Source organism: Eurosta solidaginis, chromosome 1 (assembly GCF_040869045.1).
Source record: "Eurosta solidaginis isolate ZX-2024a chromosome 1, ASM4086904v1, whole genome shotgun sequence".
Classification (NCBI taxonomy): Eukaryota; Metazoa; Arthropoda; class Insecta; order Diptera; family Tephritidae; genus Eurosta; species Eurosta solidaginis.
This window is the reverse complement of record NC_090319.1, coordinates 391,411,282-391,437,850: the sequence shown is the minus strand read 5'-3', so window position 1 is coordinate 391,437,850 and position 26,569 is coordinate 391,411,282. Positions and strand designations below refer to the sequence as shown.

Genomic DNA, 26,569 nt, shown 5'->3' with positions numbered 1-26,569 from the left:
ATAATTATTTCACTACAAATTTTCTTTCAATTTTTGAAATATAATTTCGGAGGATCGAAAACAAGCTGGACTAGTCTTTTTACTTCACATTTATTAAGCGCTTCGTATACTATAGGGTTCTCTTTGTGACTTTTCTTCATTTCTATTACTGTTATTACTGGAATTCTTTTTAGTTTGCGATCTTGTCGTGACTTTCATTATTTTACATGCCTGTACTGACATTTCCTTCAAATCATTGATATCTATTCGTGACAGAGCGTCTGCCACGTAATTTTCCTTTCCGGCTATGTACTCTACCCCAAAGAGATACTCTTTCAAATCTAATCTAATTCTAGTTAATTTAGATGAAGGGTTTGTCATTGAGAATAAATATGTTAAAGGTCGATGATCCGTTTCCACTGTGAATTTTCTGCCATAAACATATGGTCTAAAATATATAATGGCCCAATGTATGGCCGCCAATTCTTTTTCGATCGTGGCTTTATTTATTTCGCCTTTTGTAAATGATCTTGAGGCGTAGGCAATGGGTAATTGTTTTCCTTCATACTTGCGTCAGTTGTAATAAAGAACTTTTTATCAAAATTGGGATATTGTAGGATATTTGGACCAATTAATGCATTTTTTAGGTAGCTAAAAGATTTCTAGCAGTCGTCTGTCCAATAGAAAATTACATTTTTCTTACTAAGTCTTGTTAGATTCCTGGCGTATTCCGCAAAATTTGGTATGAATCTTCTATAATAATTACAAAATACGACAAATCTCTTTGCTTCATCGGCATTTTTGGGAGTTGGGGAATTGGTATCAAAAAGTTTCATAAATTTTGTTTTATTTTTATAAAAGCGGTATTCATGTATAAATTGCCGTGCATCGTGAAATGCCAAATTAAGTGTTGAACATTTGAATATTTGTTTTTTTTGGATATTTCATTTTTGTTCTGTAAAGTATTTGAAAAATAAAATTTCTCTACCTTTGTGGGGGGGGGGGGGGGGGGGGGGTTTGATATCCCCTATCTCCCACCCCCGTAGATCCGCGCCTGTTTGAGGCCATAAGGAAATCGTTTGAAACAATAAGTATCGTTATCCGCTGTAAAGGATGTGATATCTCTTGACTCTGGGCTGAGTTCTATTTGGTGAAATCCTGACATTAGCCGTGTTTTTTAACACGCGTATATCCGTTTACGCTTAAACTTTATATGGACTGCTAAGCGACAAATCTTAAATACACCTCTGAAATTGCTGCGCATAAATTTTGTCCTACTAAATTTCAATACGCATTATACTCAGATGTAACTGAAATATGTGTCTTTGTTTCACCCTGTGTCCACAATTCATCGCAACTGATTCAGCTATATGTTATACCCTATGGCCATCAGAGCGTTGTGTCTCCGCTTTTCGGTACACCCTGTTGCTGTAGCTAGTTGTTTAACCACAGCCGCTACATGGGTCTCCTAAGCATTATCTAAGCGAGGATAGGCGTTTTCTTTCACGCGCAAACGAAACGTATACGCGTGTAAAAAAAAACACGGCTATTAAATCTAGGCATGAGAAATATTTCGCTCTTCCCGATTGATCCAGAATATCATCTATTCTAGGCAAAGGGAATTTATCAGCTATTAATTTTTTATTTATTTGTTTGAAATCAACAACTAATCTGCACCTTTTTTCTTCTTTGCCCGGAAGAGATTTCTTAGGTACCAATAAAATAGGGCTGTTGTACTCTGAAGTTGAAGGTTCAACAATATCATCTTGCATTAGTTTATTTACTTGTTTATTTATTTCATTCTTATGTGATTGGGGCAGTCTATAATTTTTAATATACACGGGAGTGTTATCTTTCAGATGCCACTTTTGTTTGTAAAAATTGTTGGTCGTGATTGGTTCTGTTAATGTGTTGAGTGATTTACTAGCGAATGGTGGGAAATTTTTATTCCATCTTTCTAACTTTTCTTTGATATTAGCTTTACAGTGAGGTGTTTTTTCAATTATTACATAATCCTCTAAACTTTCTGTTTTGATGTCATAATCTTGAATGATTGCATGTTTATCTGTTGTATTTATTATTCTTATTAAAGCTTGGTTTGAGTTTACTATCGTGTTGGCTACAAAAATGCCATCAGTCAATTCTTGATGAGGTACTAATAGTTCCTTATTGTAACTATTGATATGAACCTGTCTAATTACTTCGGCTCTTGCCGGTATTGTAATGCTATTGATTGTTGGTATATTTGTCATATGTATTACTATATCTTCTGGGGGATCATATGGCCGTAGTATTAGGTTTTCCCCATTTTTATTATAATCTAAAATGCAATTATATTTTTTAATGAAGTCGAGTCCCAAACTTCCATCACATGGGATTGGGAAATTGTCTTTTTCTATGTGAAATTTGTGTCCTATTAAGAGACTATCATCTGTTAGATCTGCTTTTACTGTTCCAAGTGTGCTTGTTATGCCTCTGCCAATACCTTTTAAATCTGTGTAGTTATTTATTGTGACATTACTGTCAGTTTTACCCTTCTTTATTATTGAGATGTCCGCCCCTGTATCTATCAGGAACGTTGAAGCTGACTTATTTAGAATAGTATTGGAAGATATGTAGCTGTTCAGATGCAAGTTGAATGTATATACCTTATTACTGTTAAAATTTACTGTTGGAGTGGAGTTTGCTGGTTTTCCTGTTGGTTTATATTACGGAGATTGCTCGTGTTACTCTGATTAGATGATCTTGACTGACCTCCAAAGTTGCGTCTTGGGAAATTATTATTTTGTCTATTATTATTATATCTGTTAATATTACCGTAATATCATCGGTTTTGGTTACCTCGATAATTATTATTTTGGTAGCTTCTTCGGAAGTTACCCCGGATTACCTTGTGAACGCGTCAGGCGTAACATTGTATTTGGGTTACCCGTGACTTCAGTACAGCTATTCGTGAATTTTGAAATAGCCTCGTTCATAGATGTGAACGTTCCTGCTTGCATTATCAGTTTAACTCTTTCGTCAGCCGAGTTCTTACACATGGCCTTTACAGCTGATTGTGTGGCATATTTGGTTCCCACATCAGGTGCAAGACCGTCGGCAGTGTACTGGTTAGCTGTTTTACTGCGCTGTTGGATGTTGAGGCGTTTTGCCATCAAAACTTCTACAGATTCACCTTTAATTGCTGAACTCAACTTTTGCTTTATTGCTAGTATTGAATTTTCTGTGCTCAAAAGGTTTCTAGCTAATCCCTTGAGCTTAGTTTTTATCATGGAGACTGCTATGGTCTCGTGAGTACCCTTAATTTGTTCTAGGATATCTAGTGCGTCTAAGAAGATATGTAAGTTCTCATGTTTACCATCAAGCTCAGGCAGAATTGACGAAGGCGTTTTTAAGATCTCTACTGTGGTTTGTGCCATTTTGTCTTTTCTTGTTTGGTATTTTGGTGTCTCTATTAAAATTTCTTTTTGTTCCTGTTTTTCTTCTTCTTTTTGTTCTACATCTGGTTCCTCTTCTAAATCGGAGGCTGACTCCAGCAGGAATGTGCTAAAGTCTATTTCCAGTACCTTTTTGAAACTCGTTGGTACTATGAATTCTACATCATATCTTGCCAGTGAGGACACCAATTTGTATCTAACGCTGGAAAAAAATTTGATATGCTTGGTCTTTTCGATTGCCGTCTAGTTTACCATTTAACTGTTGTATTGTTTTTCCTATTTTGTTAAATGCTTTAACTATTATTTTGAGATGCTTTACTACTGTTTCTGCTTTTACTTTTGTCTTTTTATTAATACATTTGTAAGATTTTTCTCCTATCGTTTTTTCTTCTATGAGTAGTTTAACGATATCTTCCCATTTGCCCATTGGGGATATTAGATAGAAAAGTTTGTTAAAAATGCTTTGGGATGAGTAGTGCCTCAGAAACAAATTAATGTAACTAGTTACACAGATAAATAGAAGCATCATGGCATCCTGGGGGTGGGAAAAAATGCTAATTTATGCTTATTTCCTTGTTTTTTATGTTTATTATATCAAGCATTCCAGTTTACTTTTATTATGTTTTCCTTATTTAGTTAGCATTATAAAAGTTATTAATTAAAAGGTTTATTTCCACAAATGTTTGTTCTTAAGGAAAAATACGTTTAATTTAACATTTTTGATATTTCTAATTTTTCTTACAAAATTTTCTGAAAATTTTTTCAAAGGATGAATAGTTAAATACAATTTATTTTTTCTTTTTTAATTATTAAAAGTTAATTCCTATGCTATTTTCTTTTTTTTTTCATTTTGTTTTCTATGCCATTTTGGGCTTAAAACAAATTTTCTATTTTGGAAAAACATCAGAAAACATTACAAAAAAAAAAAATTTCACATTTAAGGAGTTTTATGAAAACGACTTAAGCACTTGACTTTGATTTTGTATGTCCTCTTCTGGGAACATAACTTAGAGGGGTAAAAAACATTATATTTATTTTACAGCAAAAATATAAAATTTATGCTTGTCAATAGGCAGCCGTTAGGTTGCCCGAATATTTTCCTGCTTAGAAATAATGTCTAAAGCGGCAGTTACCCACAAATGTGTGCCGTACGTACGGATGTTTGTCGTGTTTTTATTTTCCTTTGGTTTCGGGGACGGATATAGTTGAAGAAATTAAATTTTTTATTTTTTTCAATAATTGTTTGCTTTTTGTAGCGACGCTCGAAAGTAGCTTCGTGTGCAGATCTTGAGGCCTTGAGAAATTGTAGCTACATGAAATATCTTGCACGCGTCTATGACGCGTAGCCTCGTGTGCACCTTGCCTAAGTGTCAATGAGCGAATGCTTCTTTATTCAAATATTGTCAGCTTATTTATACTAAATTATTCTAAACATATTCTTACATACATATTAACTTTAACCATACATACTTACATACATATTTACGCTTCCCAAGGCAGTCGGTTCTATGTACCGGAGCGACTCGGGATTTTTCCCGACCAAGGACTGTCATTTCAGTGTGACCCCATTTAATTTGTTTCGTCCCTCCCACAAATTGTCATCCTCCCAGCAGCTCCTTGCAGCAGGACTGCTACATATTCTCTTACTCCGGGAAGGTATCGAACCCAATCCGGGTCCGTCTCCTGACCCCGGTCCTGAGAAATGGTTTTGCTGCATTTGCCAGAAAAGAATCTTTTTAGGACGGTCATACTCTGTTCAGTGTGTCTCGTGCAAGGGATGGTTGCATCGGACAGGTTGTTCTGGGCTTGATCCCAAAACCCGACGTCCACGTAACTTTTATAAATCTTTTGTGGCTCCTTGCTGCTCACGCCCAAGGGCGTCCCGTAGTCTACGCCTAAGTGCCCCTCCACTACCATCCAGCAGCCTCGCTGCTCAGCAAGCCACAACAAGTACCCGCTGCTGCTCGCGCCCCACGGCGCCAACAACGCAAACAGCTGATACCACTCATAACTACTACCTTCGTAGTAGAGCTGGTAGCAATGCTGAGCATCAGCCCCTGCCCCCGTCTTCTTCTCCCCCCCCCCCCCCCCCCCCCCGTCTTTTCTGGCAGCAATCGTGCAGGTCAGGGAAACAGACTCTTAGTCCCTCCCTCCGTTTGCACCGTCTGCCAGCACAGAATATATAGGTTTGCGACATCCGCTCAATGCAGCTCCTGCCTTGGGTGGTGCCACTTTCCTAGATGTTCTGGTCTCCGCGACGGCAACCCCTCGACGGGTTTCATCGCGCCATGTTGCCAGGTCGCAAACCCAAATCATCCGGGTACCCCAATGCTTGCCCAAGGGCGCCCAGTCCCAAGGCCACAACAGCAATTGCGTCCTGGCCTTCCACAACCTAGGCGTAGTCACCCGTCACTTACCCCTAGAGTGGCGGCGTCACCCCTCATGCACTTCAGAATTCTGCAGTTAAACTGTAATGGACTAACTGGGAAGATTACGGAGATAGTCGATTTCATGAAGCGGCACAACATCCGCATTGCTGCGATTCAAGAGACTAAACTCACAGCAAGATCTGCATTGCAGACCTGCTCTGGGTATAATGTCCACAGGAAGGACCGCGAGAGCGGAAATGGAGGCGGCCTCGCGTTTATTATACACCACTCTGTGCAATATCATATATTTGATCCTGGCATCGACCGCAGGGACAATGTCTTAGAACGTCAAGGCCTATCTGTCCGGTCAGGCGATGCAAATCTAGAAATCATCAACATCTACATCCCTCCTGTCACCTGTTATCGTCACCGAAAAACGCACTTTCATAAACTTCAAAAAAGGAAAATGGGAAGAATATAAATCTGCAACAGACAGCAGCTTTGCTGCCCTCCCTATCCCGACTGATGCCCGCCAAGGGGAGCGTGCCTTCCGTAAGGTCATTGAATCCGCCTCGGCACATTTCATTCCCGCCGGGAGAATTCCCGAAATCCGGCCCACTTCCCGGCGGAGGCCGCGAGCTTAGCGAGGGAACGCGACCTTATAAGACAGCTTGATCCAGGCGACCCCCAAATAAGGGATATAAACCAACGCATCAGATTGCTTGTGGACGAACACAAGCGGGCGAAATGGGAAGAGCACCTAAGAGGTTGTAACCTCTCTACCGGTGTAGGTAAACTTTGGTCCACCGTAAAGTCCCTATCGAATCCGACTAAGCACAAAGACAAAGTTTCCATCGCCTTTGGCGATAAGGTGCTGTCGGATGCGGAAAAATGCGCGAGCGCTTTCTGCCGACAATATATAATGCATCCTACGGTCGACAAAGATAGACGGAGAGCCAATAGACACGCACATAAACACAAATTCAGCGCGTCACCAATCACCATCACCGCTAGAGAGGTTGAGGACGCCATTGGTCGCGCTAAACCATCCAAAGCAGTGGGCCCAGACGGCATAGCCATGCCGATGCTTAAAAACCTAGGGAAAGAGGGTTTCAAATATTTAGCGCATGTCTTCAACCTGTCTCTCTCCACCTTTGCCATACCCGAGAAATGGAAAATGGGCAAGGTGGTCCCGCTACTAAAGCCTGGGAAACCAGCTAACGTAGGTGAGTCATATCGTCCGATATCTCTCCTATCGCCAGTGGCAAAGACGCTTGAAGCCATTTTGCTCCCTTATTTCCAAGCACATTTGCAGCTAGCCCCTCATCAGCATGGCTTCAGAAAACTTTATAGCACTACCTCCGCGCTAAATGTCATTAGCACCCAGATAAATTGCGGTTTGAATCAATACCCCCGCCATAGAACAGTACTCGTAGCGCTAGACCTATCAAAAGCCTTTGATACGGTCAACCATGGCTCATTACTGCAAGACCTGGAAGGGTCAACCCTCCCTCATGTCTTAAAAGGTGGACCGCAAATTATCTGGGTGGTCGGCAGGCATCGGTGCAATTCAGAAACGAAACATTAAAACCAAGGAGAATTAAACAAGGGGTGCCACAGGGTGGTGTCCTATCCCCACTTTTGTTTAATTTCTACATATCTAAGCTACCTTGACCACCGGAAGGAGTCACAATCGTTTCCTACGCCGATGACTGCACAATAATGGCCACAGGCCCAGGCCCAGAGATCGATGAGCTATGCAATAAAATAAACGGCTATCTCCCTGATCTCTCCAGTTTTTTCGCCTCGCGAAACCTGGCATTGTCACCGACTAAATCTTCCGCGACCTTATTTACAACATGGACGCCCCAAATGTCGACCATATTGAACATCCACGTCGATGGCACTACGCTACCGACTGTCCTACACCCCAAGATCTTGGGAGTGACGTTTGATCAGGATCTACATTTTGGTGCGCACGCAACCGCAATTGTTCCGAGAATTCAGAGCCGTAATAAAATCCTCAAATCCCTTGCTGGCAGTACCTGGGGAAAAGATAAAGAAACGCTCATGACAACATACAAAGCAATTAGCCAGCCGATTACGTGCTACGCGTCACCCATATGGTCGCCAAGCCTAAAAACTACCCACTGGAAGAAACTACAGGCCTGCCAAAATACTGCTCTCAGAATCGCCACGGGCTGTCTTCTTATGTCCCCAGAACACCATCTTCATAATGAGGCGAGAATACTCCCCATCAGGGAGAGAAATGAGATGCTGACCAAACAGTTTCTGTTGAATACCCAGAAACCTGGGCATCCCAACAGACATCTGATTGACGAACCAGCACCGCCTAGGGGTCTAAGGAGTCATCTCCGTAAGCATTTTGAGGAAATACGGCACCTGAGAACCCAGCCGTATGAAGCGAAAAAACACAAGCAGGTCCTTGGTGAACTCCATAGACAGGCGTCGGACCTTTATGTCGGGAATTGCCCGGTGAATCCAGTACTTGAAGAAAAATATCCAGAACTCGCGGAAGAGGAACGCATACTCCCCAGGGAAACGCGTGTCACTCTTGCTCAACTTCGATCTGGATACTGTAACAGGTTAAACTCTTACCTATCCAGAATCAACCCCGACATACAAAATGTATGCCCCGCTTGCAATGTGTCCCCACATGACACCAACCATCTCTTTAATTGTAATGTGGAACCAACGTCTCTAACACCCCTTTCCTTATGGTCCACCCCTGTTGAAACGGCAAGTTTCCTTGGACTCCCGTTAGAGGATATTGATGACAATTTGTGATCGGTCGCGGCTATTAGGTGGGGCGAGCATTGCTACAACAACAACAACAACATACATATTTACCTTAAGCATACATACTTACATACCTACATACAACTCGACACAAAATATGTACCTACAGGTCTGTGTTGAGCTGTGACTTCTGTGGGAAATGCAATGTCAGCAAATTTGCCGGTATGCAAATTTGGTTTAGTTGAGCGTTGTACACACACCTGTATTAAATCGTGTGAATTGCTCTGTCAGCAACAATTAGTAGATGCCTTTTTTGTGTTGATGAAAATTTAGACTATTTTTGTTACAGGGTAGCATATTAACTGATTTACTTATTTGGCATTGAAATTGTTGGCTGTTTACACTACACGAGGTCTTTATAATGCATGTTCTGACTGCACACTAGGGCTCTTTGAGAAAGTCGGCTCCCCCAGCGGGTTAGGGGGTTAGAATATACCCTCGGTAGGTATGCTTGTCGTAAGATGCGACTAAAATACCAAATTCATGTAAGGGGTTTTATAGAGCAACCCCTGTCTGCGGTATGCGAGATGGTCGGGCTAGTACCTTTATGGTGCTTTAGACTGGGCCAATAAAAAGTTGCTAATGTCCGCCCCTAAATTTAAAGATTATGTTGAGGGGGTTTCGGAAAAAAATGTCTTTAATTTTTTTTGATCCTTCGAAATACAGCCGAAAAAGCTTTTTCGTTGTAACTTGGTTATTTGACATCCGATTTTTAAAATTGATATGTCATTATTTTGGCCTTGAGAAGCTTCACATTTCCGTTTAATGTCCTTTTAAGCTATGAAGTAGTTTTCACAAGATTAGGTCAGCTAACAAAATTTTACCCCACGCCCCCCCCCCCCCCCCCCCTAATGTATCTTTTTTCCTTACCAAACGAAAGTACTTAAAAATTCAAGAAAATGTTGCTTTGAAACAATCTTAATAAAATAATAAACAAATAAGTTAAAGCACTTTCAATATTTATTGCAACTGTTATTTTACCCGATTCTTATTATACTTAGACCTGAAACTCATGATATTTTTGAGGGAAAAATTGCAGGGTTTGCATTGAAAAGTTAATAAAGATATGCCAAATATCATGAATAGGGGAAGTCAAAGTAAAGAAGTGAGTCAAACCTGTTGTTTCGTATTTATAATAATAACACTATGCGACAAAATCAACTTTTTTCTGGGTATTGGACAAACCCCACTTTTTCGTAGAGAAGTACTATCTCCGTTTTTCGAACTTAGCCTCCAAAAAATAGATATCGGCTTACCAAGTTCGAAGTTCTAAATTCTACATTTCGAAATTTTATTTTATTTTTTTGTTAACGCATTCAGCAAATTGAAAAAGTAAAAATGTGAGCTTGGTCCGCTCTTTTCCCTTATTTGAAGGGCTGAATTCTTTTTTTGAGAAATTTAGTATAACAGCTGTTATACGAGGTGAAAAGTGAAACTCTGACTTGTATTCAGAAGTTCTGAATACAGCCAGACTCTGACTTCTGACTTTTCACCTCGTATAACAGCTGTTATACTAAATTTCTCAAAAAAAGAATTCAGCTCTGACTTCTGAATACAGCCAGACTCTGACTTCTGACTTTTCAGCTCGTATAACAGCTGTTATACTAAATTTCTCAAAAAAAGAATTCAGCCGTTCAAATAAGGGAGAAGAGCGGGCCACGCCCACATTTTTACTTTTTGAATTTTCTGAACGCGTTAACAAAAAAAATTAAATAAAATTTCGAAATGTAGAATTCCCTAATTCGAACTTCGTAAGCCGATATCTATTTTTTGGAGGCTCAGTTCGAAAAACGGAGATAGTACTTTGTTTACTTAAGCCTCAATCTCTATGAAAAAGTGGGTTTTGTCCAATACCCAGAAAAAAGTTGAATTTGTCGCATAGTGTCATTATTATAAATACGAAACAACAGGTTTGACTCATTAAACTTTGAATTCCCCTATTCATGCTATTCGGCATATCTTTATTAACTTTTCAATGCAAACCCTGCAATTTTTCCTCCAAAAATATCATGAGTTTCAGGTCTAGGTATAAGAATCAGGTAAAATAACAGTTACAATAAATATTGAAAGTGCTATAACTTCTTTGTTTATTATTTTAGTAATATCGTTTCAAAGCAACATTTTCTTGAATTTTTAAGTACTTTCGTATGGTAAGGAAAAAATGATACATTATGGGGTAGGGGGGAGGGGGGTTTGGGGGGTAAAATTTTGTTAGCTGACCTAATCATGTGAAAACGACTTCATAGCTTAAAAGGACATTAAAGGGATGTGAAGCTTTTCGAGGCCAAAATAATGACATATCAATTTTAAAAATCGGACATCAAATAACCAAGTTACAACGAAAAAACCTTTTCGGCTGTATTTCGAAAGATAAAAAAAAAATTAAAAAAAAAAATTTTCCGAAACCCTCTCAACATAATCTTTAAATTTAGGGGCGGACATTAGCAACTTCTTTTTTGTATGGGGCCAACCCAGTGTATGGTGCTTATTACCGCAACTTACCGGATCTGCATCCGGCAAAGGACCATCAACATCGATAACACTCCCCAAGCCCCTTATCACTACAACTACAGCAACAAGAAAGTCGACTTACCCTGCAAAAATTGTTGGATTGTTGTGTTCCATTTTCTTCATGTTGGAGTACTCTAATAATACTCCTTTGCAATGCGTTTGCGGACCACCATCAGCCGATCATTGCTCGTTTTTTAACGACCGTGATCACAACACGATGACGATCGAACAGAGTTGCCAAAAGTAAAATATTGCATACAAATAACTGATAATAACATTTTACTTTGGCAACTCTGATAAAATGCAACAGCGCACTCGTTTTATGTATACATACTATAGTATAGAGAAATACTAGTTTCTTTATTCACGAAAATGCTAAATAACATAAGAATATTCGTAGTATAAAATATAAAAGTTGTATTTCCCCTCTTCATTTACTTTCATTTTAAATTAAATTCACTCCGATAATTCTTTCCGACAACACAATTCCTCTTTAGTACTTTGGCATATGATCCTCTGTGGGTGCTCCATGGAGTACTACAGTGAAAGTACTTTGGAATGTACTCTCACGTATGTACTCTATGGAATACTCACAAACAAAGCGAGAGTGGGATCACCTACTCCTCTCCTAGGACATCGCAATGTTAATTGGAGCACATTTTTTGTATGAATACAGATTAGATTTGGAGCAGTCCTATACTCCCAAAGCAGTATTCCTTACATTATTTATAGAGTACTCGCGTTTTTTGAAGGGTATCCGACTAGAAAGGATGTATGTAGGTACATATGTATTTTCACTTCATATCAGCTTGACGTACATAAATATGTAATTTATACGTGTTAAAGCCCAGTCACATAAAACGTTTAACGCAATATTATTCATGAAGAGGAGATTTCACGTATTTTTATGGAGAACCGCAGATCCATCGACACTGGACCCTCTGAAATGAAAAAGTTGCCATCTTCCAACTTTTGTTGCAAGCAAAACATAAGAAGAATTCGACATTTGCTTTGGCTCAGGGTACTTTCGCACTTTGCAAGTGAAATTATTTTTCCCACTCGAACCGTTTTTCACAATTAAAAACTGCAATTTAACAAATGAATAGAACACAAAATATGTTAGCAAGTATTTTTCTTGTATAGTGAACATGTTTATAACAGTGCTTCGCGTAATTTTGTATGTGAAATAAACTTCTATTGCTAGGTCTGAAGTTCCTTTATATTTACAAACGCAACATCTTGCGTTGTCGTTGCGAACTTACTGGCATGAATAAGATTACATTGAACGCATCCATGCGAAACACTTCATTGTGGCTTTGCGTTTTGTGTTGTAGATCATTGTGAATTCATACAAGTGGCGAATGTTTGAAAAAAAAAACGTTCACAATAGTAAACAGCTTCGATCACCTTTTCAATCAATTTAATTTTTGATTTCAGAAACATTTAATTGGGTTTCTAAGGCCACATTTAGACAATAGAACTATGCAATGATACATATACGCTGGGAAAAACGGCGGACTCGACCCGTTGTAAATCGCATCCACACGAATGGGATAACTCCTTGTTTTTCTGTACTTATTTCGACGGGCATAATATTTATTTGAAAGATACCGTTGTGTGTAAAGCTTATAGCTCATATAAAGTAAAACTTACGTAAGGAATTATTATAGGCCATAAGGTAGAATATAACAACTTTATTGTAAGGTTTACTTACATAAGACCTTATTAAATGAAACTACTTGCTGTATTAGGACCTTTTATATAAGGCTTATATATAGGACACCCAAAATCAAATTAAGGCTTACATAAGCTGTTATAATAACGCGGTTGAATAAGGATTGGTGTACCATAGTATAACCTTATTATAAGTTGTATTGCACATATAAAATATAAGACACCCTCTGACTTCAAATTCCTTTTTTATATTCATAATAACCCATTTCAAAACTTTATTTAACAGGGGGTCACTCATCGGCAGTGATTCGGCCAGCCCAGAAAGTGTCATGAAAATATTTCCTCGCAAAATTCATTTGCCAGATATCGTTTTGAGTCGATATAAAACACATACCAAAAACTTGGAAAAGAGGTTCTCAGATAGTGTTGAATGTAGAGTTTAAATCTTTCATGGGTTCTTTAAAATGACAAAATGTAGATTTTCTTATTAAAAATAATTTATCGGCGTTTTTATTTTGCAAATAAAAAACCATTCACCTTAAACATATTACGAAAACTTATAGACTATAGTGGAGTTTTAGTTATCATGTACCCGTTTTAAATTAAAATAGAGATATCATCTGCTAAGTTTATTTTTTTTATTTTTTATGAAATTGGAGTAAAAACTAATTTATGTAAATTTTTTATTCTGTTATTTTTTTATGAAAAAAATTAATAAAACGTATAGAAAGTTGCCTTAAACTTTTAGCTTCTTTTTTTACCCTCAAACATTTTTATTTCGCCTTTTTTAAGTTTTTATTAGCCGTGTTTTTTAACACGCGCGTATACGTTTCGTTTGCGCGTGTTAAAAAACGCCTATCTTCGCTTAGATAATGCTTAGGAGACCCATCTAGCGGCTGTGGTAAAACAACTAGCTACAGCAACAGGGTGTACCGAAAAGCGGAGACGCAACGCTCTGATGGCCATAGGGTATAACATATAGCTGAATCAGTTGCGATGAATTGTGGACACACATATAATACATAGAATTAGTGTACAGGGTGAAACAAAGACACATATTTCAGTTACATCTGAGTATAATGCGTATTGAAATTTAGTAGGACAAAATTTATGCGCAGCAATTTCAGAGGTGTATTTATAGTTTGTCTCTTAGCAGTCAATATAAAGTTTAAGCGTAAACGGATATACGCGTGTTAAAAAACACGGCTATTATTGTCAATCTAGCCTTTTTTCTGAAAAAGTTCTGGCAACGCTGCTTCTACTACGCAAACATCAGATATATGTAAGGCTGTTAAGCTGTTTATGTTTGCGATATGGGAATGTAGCTAAATTAAAACTTTTAATTGTCACACTGATATTGCTCCAATCACAAAAGTTGTATAGGAGCTACCTTTGATTTGGAGTTCAAAACTCATCGCGAGAGTATTGTTGTGGGGTAACAATTTACAGCCGGGATGGAGTGCTAATACACGTCCAAAAATATCGGGAGAGGTATCAAACGACGCTTCTTGACCTCGGCAACAATAGCCTGAAGACAAAGAAAAGTTTTAACTCTCTCAGGAGATATTTGCAGTTGACGTTTAAAGTGTTCATGTCGTTGTAAGGAGTTCTGCGCAAAAATACTATCATAGTTGGTAGTAATACATTAATGCACCATCCTTCACTCACAGTTGAGTCGTAAAAACTATCAGCCTCACTCAGCTATAGTGGTAGTGAAGCTGAAAAATGTTTCACTAAAATTTAAAAGCTTATTAGTTGTAAAAATATTTTCAGCTTCAGAATACACTAAAATTTTTCCAATATAGTCCTCGTGTTCCAGTGGTACATGAACCAGATACGGATAGAGATTTAACATGCAAATGCAACAACAATGTGAACCATATGGATCACATAGTTGTTGCATTTGCATGTTAAATCTCTATCCATATCTGATTCATGTACGATTGGAACACGAGGTGTGTAATGCTAATGAAAGCGTAGTGCAATCAAAATTTAGTGCACTACCCGCAGCTATGAATACTACGTATTCCAGCCCCTTTTTGTACGAGGTAATTTTTTGGGAATATCTTTTGATAGACGCAAAATTATTTTTTTCCGCCTTGGATTATTAATACCGTCTGACACGTCTCCCGACATTTTTGAACGCGTATAACTTAATTTGAGTGGCAGTGCTTTAACCGTCTTTAGAATGGAGATAATCAGTAAGTAAATGGAGGTATTTATACTGTATCTATCTCTTAAATGTTGTAACACTTACGATGGATATCATTCGTAAATTTCTTAACCCTTGTTCATCATTATTATCACCGAAAACGAAGTATGCCATCATAACGGTACATAGCGCACAGCCCAATATAATAACCGATATTCTGGTGCTGCGTCTCGATTGGCAATCAACATTGACCATCTTGACGTATGAGCTACTTTATGATTTCACACAAATTATTTCGTTTGGTAAAAGTTTCACTGACTTGCCAAGTATTCAAACACAAAAAAACTAATATGTACATGTATGTAGGTACTAATAATAAAACATTTTTTGAGCATATGTACGTATCTAAGTATGTATGTAAATATGCACATGTATAAATAGTTCACACATTTCAATCGTCCACTTTACTTTATTACGTATTTTTATAACATTTTGTATTTATTTTATTTCAAGTTGTTCGCCGGGCTATTTAGCAGAGCCATAGTAAATGTTTACAATGAGCAGGGGTCAATTTCCTAACTATGAAAAACTGAAAAATGTAAACTAATTAACATGGCGGAATGATACAAGGTGGCAGCATGGTAACATACCTACAAACATGAGTAAAAATTCCATGTACTTTGTTTTTGTAAATTCGATGGACAAATGTCAAAGTCGTACTGCGCCGAATCAAATTAAAAAAAGTTTATTATCAGCTGTCCCATGCTGCCACCTTGTATCGCATAGTAAAGGTTTACAAGTATGATATGTATGAGAAGGAAACAATTCCTTTCTCTTTCTAACACACTGCCGTTTGACATTTCGGTCAGTGTCAAACTATTGTGGAACTCAGTGGAACCTGCGTGGAACATGCGTTTGACACTGAACGAAGTGTCAAAATTACCGGTGTTGCTGTCGTGGAAAGCGACGCAGGGAAAAAAAAGAGCGGAAAATAAGAAATGTTTGTTGTGATGGTAAATTTTTTTGAACGAATTCAGTATGAAAATGTAATACACCTATATGGGTCCTACAGAAAATTATACAAAAGTCTTGAATTGGGGTATCTGAGGACGCGTAGTTATTCCAATATTAAGAATACAAACACTGGTGCTAATTTTTTCTACCCGTTCAAAAGTTCTCTGCGAAAAACAGTTTGAAACCGAGGTCGACTGCAATAACCTGTCCAAAAATGTGGAAAGAGAAATGAAAAGACGCGTTTCATCCTGTTATCAATAGTCCAAAGGCGAAAACGTATTCGAATTATTCGAAGCGAGGCAAAAACGCGTGTATTAATACCTCCCCCGATGGTTTTGGTCCTGCTTTAGCAATCGCCCCGGTAATAAAGTATCACAATTTGTTAATTAAAATTGTCCAAAAAATATGTATTTTAAAGAGAGATGTAATTAAGTGCTCGTTTGAAAATATATAAGAGTATTTCTTTGTAATTTTACAATTACATTTTAACGCAGTTTTCGTTAGCGGCTACTAACCTTTTTTTGGACCTAAGAAGTACAACAGTGCCAAATTGCATCCACAAAAAAAACGAACAAGAACAAGTATTTTTTCAGGTGAGCGTTGCTGTGTATGTGCGTGCTGCTACATATCCTACTTGTAGACCTGTACCAAAGAGGATAAATACAATAAGAGCCGTCACTCGTTATTTTGTGGCGAGTATCTCGCTGGAAATTGAAAAAATTGATGCCGAATGTTTTCTGAGAGGGACATTTTTAATTGTCTCGCATTTATCCATGCCGTGTAGGCCCCTTGTGCAACTGTGATTTTTGGAAAAAGAATTAAATAAATTAATTTAATACAGTCGAAAAATAAACACAAATACCCCACGAAAATGTATAGAAGACATTTATAAACATCTCGCCCAAAAAAAAAGTAGCGACTACCTCTCAGTATACATCGAGTAAATGCCAAAAAAATAACGAGTGACGGATCTTATTGTATTTATCCTCTTTGCCTGTACTATGTTGTATCGTTCCGCCATGCTTATTAAAAACTCATTCACACAGAAAATTTACACTTCAAATTTCCATGCGATTCTGTAAAGTATTGTCCATTGTAAATTTTACCAAGTAGCGCAACTAACAGCTGATTTCAAAAAAAAACTTTAGATTATTTAGCTTAAATTTTAGTGAGATAAACCTTACCAATTGATGTATAAATAGAATATATAAGGCGTATTTGTTGTTATATTATTTATTTATATTAAAGTTTTTAACATTTTTTTTTCAACTTTAATTTAAAAATTTCATGCGTTTTTAAAGCATTTTCGTTTCAAACCATGTGCATATACGTTTTGATATTATATTTCATACTCGTTCGTGTTTGCCATTCTCATTGTTTCTAAATTCGTAAACAAGGACTGCAGTTATTCGGTGTGATTTTTCGAAAAAATTTATTATTTTTGTGAAATTTTATACTTAATCTGTGGTATTGTGGTGGTCAAAACGGTTTTATGCAAAAATACTTTGGCTTACAACGCGACAATGTATTTCGCATTGTTTACTATATAGTTTGGCAACTTAAACAGAGGATATGTTGCGAATAGAGTGGAAGGCAGTGGACTAGGCAGTCGAATGTCATAAAATGAAGGAATGGTGTTCGGAGTTTTTTGAAAATTAAAAAAAAAAATTGATAAAAGCTTTAATAAAAATAAAACTACTGTTTTAATAACAACAAAAACGCCTTATATATTCTATGTACATAAATTCGTAAAGATTATCTCACTTTAAAATTTGAGTTAAATAATCTAAAGTGTTGTTTTGAAACTGAGTCGAGAACTGTGCGTGTGAATGTGCGAATTTTCACCGATCAGCTGTTAGTTGCGCTACTTGGTAAAATTTACAATGGTATTTCGTAATGTCAAAGTACTTATATGTGTATGTATTTGATGTGGAAGCTTGCATTTGAGAACACGGTTGCCACCTCAGTCCATTTGAACAAAAAATGGCCCTTTTCAACCCCATATGGTCCGCTGGTCCTTATTTCAATTTTGGTTCTTGTTCGGCACGGATTTGGTACTTTTATTTCTTTTTCACTGAAACAAAAATTCAAAATACTGCTAATAAAATTTTCGGCAAATCTATTACCCACACATAATTTTCAATTTACTTCTGTAAACCCATTATGTACATGTAGCTTATGTTATTAGAAGTTAAGCAACCCTATTGTAAATATTGTAAAACTATCGATATGAAAATAGGGGGAAACCTTGAAAATAAATATTGTGGCCGGCACTTCCGGTAAAGCTAAAGACTAGAAAAGTCGTATTTCAACTTAATCATTTAACATCGTATAAAATAATTGAAAAACCTAACCAATTTACACCTCAATGAAATTCTTACCACGAAAATTGCTCTATCTATAAAATGTAGCAGAACAATGACATTGCACCCGGCAGATAATTTAGGCAAGGCATTAAATAGGGAAGTGTTGAATGTTCTGGCAAAGACATTGTCATTAATTTTTGATGAAACAACGGACTTATCAGAAAAAACACTTGTTTTAATGGTTAGATATTTCGATCGGTATTCAGTTATTACACAGTTGAAACTTTTAAGACGCTTGATTTTTAGTCTGAGTGCCAACTCACACTTACTGAATCTAGGCTCTGGTATGAATTTTAAACTGTTAAGGAAAAAGTAAACATCTATAAAAATAGCATTAACACCACTGCTTAGTTTTATTTACCATTTACTGAGTTTGCCACAACGCAAATTTTTTAACCGTTCTTTAATAAAACCTAACTGCGCTATGCACTTTATTCCATTGCAATCAAGCAAAACTAGGTTCACAACGTTTGGTTGGTGAAAGACATAGACTAATCCTAGAAATGAGAACATATAATACCTAAAGGTGCACTTTATTTTTGTTTGTGCAGTTTGAATTAAAACCAAGTTTCTACTTTATTAAAATTTTGTATATTAAACCATTGAAACATCCCAATTGTTTGTATACCAATAAAATTTGGCCCTTTTTTTTGAGATCTGGTATTTTTTTCGTTGCATTTTGGTCCTAAATGAAAACATGGCGTGGCAACCGTGTGTGACAAGGTTGCATTTTTCAGAACAATTTTTTTTTTAATAATGAAATAGTAGTATGGAAGCGAAAGCAAAGTTTAAAAAACAAAGCATTTTTTGTATGATTTAATCGGGGATTGCCCGTATTGCTTTTTTTTAAATGTATGAACACATTTATTTGAAGCAATTTTTAATTTTATAATTCATTTAATAATTTGGGAAAAATTTAAACAACGTGACATCAGGACGGACAAGGCGATAGCTGTTTCAATTATACCTTGTAAATCTCTTCAAAGCCTTTTCTCCCGGGAGTGGGAGTCGAACCCGCACTCCTACGATAGTTGAAATGGTTACAAACGTATTCAGCGACGTCATGCCTTATTTGTTGTAAAGTTTTTCCCAATTGCCTTCTTTTGCATATATTAATCTTTTACATATTGCATACTTCGTATGCAATTAAGTGTTAAAGCTATGCTTGCTGGTAAGGCTGGTTTTCAAAGAAACTTTGGTATTGTTGCTGTGTTTGTTCTATTTACAACGAATTAACCAATTTTGTCTGTTTGTATGATTTAATCGGGGATTGCCCGTATTGCTTTTTTTTAAATGTATGAAAACATTTATTTGAAGCAATTTTTAATTTTATAATTTATTTAATAATTTGGGAAAAATTTAAACAACGTGACATCAGGACGTACAAGGCGACAGCTGTTTCGATTATACCTTGTAAATCTCTTCAAAGCCATTTCTCCCGGGAGTGGGAGTCGAACCCGCACTCCTACGATAGTTGAAATGGTTACAAACGCATTCAGCTGTCATGCCTTAGTTGTTGTAAAGTTTTTCCCAATTGCCTTCTTTTGCATATTTTAATCTTTTACACATTGCATACTTCGTATTTTTTCTTTGATAATAATCTAAGGGAAGATGCATACGAGGCGTATCTTCATAGCCGCGTATTAGGTACAGCATAAGAAATCTTGAGGCGTAGAAAATCGTAGCTGCATTCCATATTTTGTACGCGTTTACGAAGCTATGTCTCGTGTGTATCTTGCCTAAGTTTAGCTTCTTACGAGATCCAACATTTTTAATTAATAATGATAAATAACACATGAAGCAACTAAGCTTATGGTGACTTTTGAGTGGTTTTGGTACTTGCGTCGCGTCTACATGTGACTTTGAACACACGCGCTTTAATTGCTTCAATCTGTAAACAACGCACCGCCAACGTCAAAGCAAAACACAAATAATTAAAAACTTAAGGTTCTTCCTGAAGTTTCCTGGATTTCTTGAAAAATATAAAAATTTCTATCGCCGTTCAACTAAATAAAAACGTAATTTTGTATTCATGTCGATTTCGTGATCGATCAGGAGAGACGGTGGAACATATCCTCCTGGAACGCGACGAAATCTGAAGAGGGCACAATAGATCAACGGTCGCAGTGCAATCCCCAATAAAATTTCTGTCTATCTTCATGTTATAAAAATAGTTGTATTTCATTTTTCCTCATGTGACAGGGGAACTTTTAACGTCCGTTATTTAAAGTAACCCTTATTTGACGAATCACTGAACGATTTCTTTCAAATAAAGTATTTGTTAACGGCCCCTGGAATTGTTATCTTATATAGCCAAAGAAAGTTATGCATAAGCAAAATTTAGTCAGCACAAAACGAATAGTTAGAGAAAATTTTAAATATAATGCATATGTATAAAATGCATGCAATTTATGAAATCATTTTTATTATATAAAATTAGTTTGACATATCAGATTTGTCAATATTATTTTAGTCCTGCTACTTTAAACACATGTATAATATTTAAGAAGAACATTTAAGAAGTCATTGAGGAATAAGTTCGTAAAAATAAAAAGCATGTTATTGTAAAGTGCATGTGAAGCTCCATTGATAAAATGAGTAATGGAAGGAACATTGGTTTATATATTACATTTTTAAAATGAAAATCTCCTGCTAACAAAGTAATAGAATGAACATTGGTTTGTATATTACGTTTTTAAAATGAAAATCTCCTGCTAAAACAGGAGCAAAACCTAACCACATTTTTTCATTTTCGTACTTAACTACATCCCCTTTTGTGATTCAGGATTTCGGGCAAATTCTGAAAAAACTCCGAACATCAATTCCTTCATTATATGACATTCGAATGACTAGTCCACTGCCTTCCACTCTATTCACAACATAAGCTCTATTTAAGCTGCCAAACTATACAGTAAACAATGGTGTTGTGTACATTGTTTTGCTGCATAGTACAGGCAAAGATGATATTTGGTACAGGTTTATAAGTATGATATGTATGAGAAAGAAACAATTCCTTTCTCTTTCTAACACACCGCCGTTTAACATTTCGGTCAGTGTCAATCTATTGTGGAACTCATTGGAACGTGCGTGGAACATGCGTTTGACACTGTCGTGGAAAGCGACGCAGGGAAACAAAAAAAGGCGCGGACTATCAGATATGGGTTGCAGTGATGGTAAATTTCTTTGAACGAATTTTATTTCAGCGAAAAGATATTTCCAAAAAATCGAAAAATGGCCCCGGAGCGCTCCGAAACCGGGGGTGGGATCCATAGTATTTTTGCGCAGAACACCTTTTTGCATTGGCGTCCTTCGGCCGCGCTTATAAAAAATTACCCTGGGTGGGTCCAACACCAGTTTGGAGACCAAAACTATATCCGCGCAAAACAATTTTACCAACAGTTTTTCTTGTTTTTCTACCCGTTGAAAAGTTTTCCGCGAAACCGAGGTCAACTGCAATAACTCGTCCAAAAATGTGGAAAGAGAAATGAGAAGACGCCTTTTGTCCTGTTATCAATAGTCCAAAGGCGAAAAAGTATTCGAATTATTGGAAGCGAGGCAAAAACGCTTTTATTAATACCTCTCCCGACGGTTTTGGTCGTGTTTTAGCACATATGGATTTTAAAGAGAGATGTAGAAGACAAATGATAGCAATAAATGTCCAGCTCGTAATAAACATTGCAAACGTTGCAATCTACTGCGGCACTTTGCTAAACAATGCAAAACTAGAAATCCAAAAAGACCACTAGACACAACCAATAAGCCCAATCCAAAAAAAAGGAAATTTTCCAATGTGCGTAACATTGAAGACCAATCGGAAAGCGATGATGACTGTAGAGATTTAGAGTGTTTTAGAATTAATGGCAGATCCGAAACAGATGAGGATTTAATCTGTAACGTCGGAGGCATACAAGTTGAAATGGTGATTGACTCCGGGTCGCCAGCAAATTTGTTATGCGAAAATCACTGGAATTTACTTAACTGCAACAAAGCGGTTATGTGGAACGTAAGGTCTCAATCGACGGATAGATTTAGGGCATACGCAACGGATAAGCCACTGAATGTCTTGAAAATTTTTGAGGCCCCTATTAGTGTGGGTAAAAATCGAGAAGTAATGGCTACATTTTATGTTGTCGAGAAAGGCAGTCAATCACTTTTGGGTAAGAAAACAGCAATTCAACTCAACGTTCTAAAACTAGGGTTAGAAGCGTGTCGAGTTGAGACAGTACACCCTTTCCCAAAAATTAAAAATAGACAAATTAAACTATCTATCGACTTAAACGTAAGACCGGTCCAACAGCCAGTGCGACGTGTTCCAGTGGCCGTTGAAGAAAGAGTTGCGGCCAAATTGGAAGAAGCGTGCTGTCGCGATATAATAGAGCCGGTAAAGGGTCCGAGCGCGTGGATTTCACCAATTGTGGTGGTTTTTAAAGAAAATGGGGAGCTAAGACTATGTATCGATATGCGTGTAGTAAACAAGGCAATTTTGCGCGAAAACTACCCTTTACCGACTTTTGAAATGTTCATGACTAAAGCGCGTGGAGCAAAATTTTTCTCAAGACTGGATTTAAAAGATGCATACCATCAGCTTGAATTACATGAATCGAGTCGAGAAATCACGACTTTTATCACTCATAAGGGGTTATTTCGATATAAGCGGCTACTTTTTGGTGTGAATTCAGCACCGGAAATTTTTCAGCGTGTTCTGGCAGAAATACTAGCGCCATGCAAGAACGCGCATAATTATTTAGATGATGTGATAATTTTTGCAAAAACCGAATTGGAACACGATGAAGCAGTTCGAGAAGTTTTAAAGATATTTAAGGACAACGAAGTACTGTTGAACAAAAATAAATGTGTGTATAAAGCTACAGAACTTAAATTTTTGGGACACATATTATCAGGTAACGGCATCAAAGCAGACCCAGAAAAAGTGAAATTAATTTTGAACTTTCGACCACCAGAAACAAAAGAGGAACTAAGAAGCTTCCTGGGGCTTGTAACTTATGTGGGAAAGTTTATTGCCAATTTATCACACATGACAGAGCCGTTGAGAATATTGCTTAAAGCCAACAACAAATTTATATGGTCAAGTTGTCAGGAAAAGGCGTTTGGGGACTTAAAACAGAGATTAGCTCATATTCCGGATCTCTCTTACTTCGACCCTAAAAAGAGAACACAAGTTATAGCGGATGCAAGCCCAGTAGCTCTTGGAGCCGTTTTGATACAATTTAACAGTAACGATGATCCCTAATAATAAGTTTCGCAAGCAAAAGCCTATCAGAGGTGGAGCGGCGCTACTCACAAACTGAAAAAGAGAGCCTCGCTTTAGTATGGGCCGTTGAGAAGTTCTTTTATTACCTGGCCGGATTGGAATTTGACCTCGTCACTGATCATAAGCCCTTGGAGGCGATATTTAAGCCAACCTCAAAGCCTCCAGCGAGAATTGAGCGATGGCCCTTGAGATTACAGGCATTCAAATTCAAAGTCATTTATCGCTCCGGTAAGGAAAATATTGCTGACTCAGTATCAAGACTTTGTAGAATTGGGAAGTGCAATTCGTTCGATGAAGGGGGTGACTACAGTATTTGTCATATAGTTTCCAGCGCTACCCCAATATCTATTCCCCACACGGAAATAGCTAAAGAGAGTGCGGCTGACCACGAGATATCTACTGCCATTACGCACATTAAAATGGATGGGTGGAAAACTAACACCTCCAACTGCTATTATCCGTTTCGGCATGAGCTTTCATCAATAGGCACCGTTTTGTTGCGGGGTACCAGAATTGTGATACCCAAGGTATTACGAAAGAGGGTTCTTCATTTGGCACACGAAGGCCACCCCGGGGAGTCCGCGATGAAGCGTCGCTTGAGGGCAAAAGTATGGTGGCCAGGACTGGATAGAGAAGCTTGTTCGGCTTGCATGTGAAAATATTTAAAAGCTGTTTACTAGTATCAAATCCACCTCGTCCTTCCCCAATGCAGCGACATTCTTTCCCAAATGGGCCATGGCAGTTTGTAGCAACGGATTTGTTGGGTCCTTTCCCAAATGGTTTTGATTGACTATTACTCTCGCTATCAAGAAATAAAATTCCTCGGCTCCATCTCGTCCCAGGCAATAATAACAGCAATGAAAGAAATTTTTGCCAGACTTGGTATTCCAAGGTCATTGAGAACAGATAATGGGAGGCAGTTCATCAGTTCCGAATTTAAAAACTTTTGCGAATGTAATGGAATAACTCTGGTTACAACTCCTCCATACTGGCCACAGGCGAACGGGGAGGTCGAGAATATGAACCGGTCCTTGGTCAAACGTCTGAAAATTGCTAACTTAAATAAATCCAACCCCAAGGAAGAAATACAGAAGTTCATATTGACGTATAATGTAACGCCTCATGGAACTACGGGTCTCACCCCATCAGAGCTGATGTTCAATAGGACGATCCGGGACAAACTTCCGGACATGCGAGATCTGGTGGAAGAAGTTATTGATTCGCCAGCGAGAGATAATGATCTCGTGAATAAACAGAAGGGGCGCTAAACAGTCCACCATAGATGTGGGAGATAAAGTACTCGTGAAAAATGTCATATTTCCATCTAAGCTGACACCAAATTTTGACTTAACGGAATATGAAGTTGTTGGAAGAAATGGCAATGAAGTGGAGCTGCTAGGTGAGGGAAAAAAGATAAAATGGAACGTAAGTCACTGCAAGAAGGTGTTATCAGCTCAATCACCAACGGATGACACCAGCGACCACCACTCAACTATCCTGGACCAATCTCAAGTGGAGCAGGCCGATCCATCGTCAACGAACAATGAACAATGTAGCCAGCCCAACAAGAATGTCGACCAAGGGAATCCGTCTGCCGGTTTAAAGCTGAAACTGAAAAAAAAGGGAGAGATGTGGCAACCCTGCCATGCAAGCGAATGAGAATGTTAACAATGTGACAAGAGAGCGAGGGCGAATCAGCTGATAGATAGCGAAGTGACTTGTGGTTTTTGGTTATGAAATTGTTCTGTATAAAAGTTTATATTATAAAAGTAAATTGTATTAATGAATAAATATCACCTGACTTAATATAGATAACACGCGTTGTTACAGGACCCATATAGGTGTATTACATTTTCATACTAAATTCGTTCAAAACAATTTACCATCACAGCACCCATTTCTTATATTACGCTCTTTTTTTTGTTTCCCTGCGTCGCTTTCCACGACAGCAACACCGGTAATTTTGACACTTCGTTCAGTGTTAAACGCATGTTCCACGCAGGTTCCACTGAGTTCCACAATAGTTTGACACTGACCGAAATGTCAAACGGCAGTGTGTTAGAAAGAGAAAGGAATTGTTTCCTTCTCATACATATCATACTTGTAAACCTTTACTATGAGTCATGTCGGCTGGGCTGGGTTTTTGCCAACCTTGCTATCCTGCGCTATAAGCAGAAAAAATTCCTATAATGCTTTTAAAAAAAAAAATGACAAAGCGCAAAACGCTGTAAATTACTTTAAAACAACATCCGGTCGAACCGGATGTCACGGACAGACCGTTAAATATTCAAAAAGAAATTCAAAAATAAATCAAACGCAAAAAAAATTATCGACCCGGAAATTACCGGTTATACGCTGAAAACCATGGTTCAATTATGTACAGGTTGGCTCATCTCATCAGCTGATTTTATTTATGTCATTGCATTGTCGAAGGGATTGTCAAAAGGAGATGGCAAACTCAAAATGAAACCAACACATTGGCAACATTTTACTTACACATACAAAAACTGCTAAGTGTTATGTTTCCATTCCATACCATTCGCACCAACACTAATACACAGATTTTGACAATTTGAACAGACATATTTTGTTGCTTTACAGATGTGCCAACCTGTATATAGTTGAACCATGCTGAAAACCAAATTTAAAAAAAACTGGAAAGGGGGAAAAACAAAAAGGCTGAAAATTAAAATAAAAAGGCCGATTATATATATAGGGGGCGCCACGGGTGTTGTTGCGACGCCCGGTACATTACCCACCCTCAAAACCATGGCCACCGACGCACCTAGATTTCGGTGGCCCCTTACCTGAAATACCTAAGTGCCTTCTAAATAATTAAGGAAGTCAGCATTCCCATTTTATATGCGTTTATTTACAAGTAGACCTTTAAAATGACCAAGAGCATTGTTCTATTTACAATGACCCAGAGTGACAGCAAGCAACTGACGTACTTATCCACAATGTAGAGCTGGATT

At 37.7% G+C, this 26,569-nt stretch overlaps 2 protein-coding genes across 4 annotated transcripts in view; one reads left to right on the top strand and one right to left on the bottom strand.

The window, feature by feature from the left end:
* Positions 1-15,573, bottom strand: part of LOC137238488 (lysosomal acid phosphatase) — a 118,857-nt gene extending 103,284 nt beyond the window's left edge. The window contains exon 1 of one of the 3 annotated variants that reach the window (XM_067763541.1): positions 15,048-15,573. In XM_067763541.1, coding sequence (XP_067619642.1) covers positions 15,048-15,197 — 150 coding nt within the window. In that variant the 5' untranslated portion in view covers positions 15,198-15,573. The remainder of the gene's footprint in view (positions 1-15,047) is intronic. The other 2 variants (XM_067763540.1, XM_067763539.1) reach the window with 2 other exon arrangements.
* The window catches only part of LOC137238487 (putative leucine-rich repeat-containing protein DDB_G0290503), a 187,784-nt gene that overhangs the window by 17,173 nt on the left and 144,042 nt on the right, over positions 1-26,569 (top strand). The gene's annotated exons all lie outside the window — the stretch shown is intronic.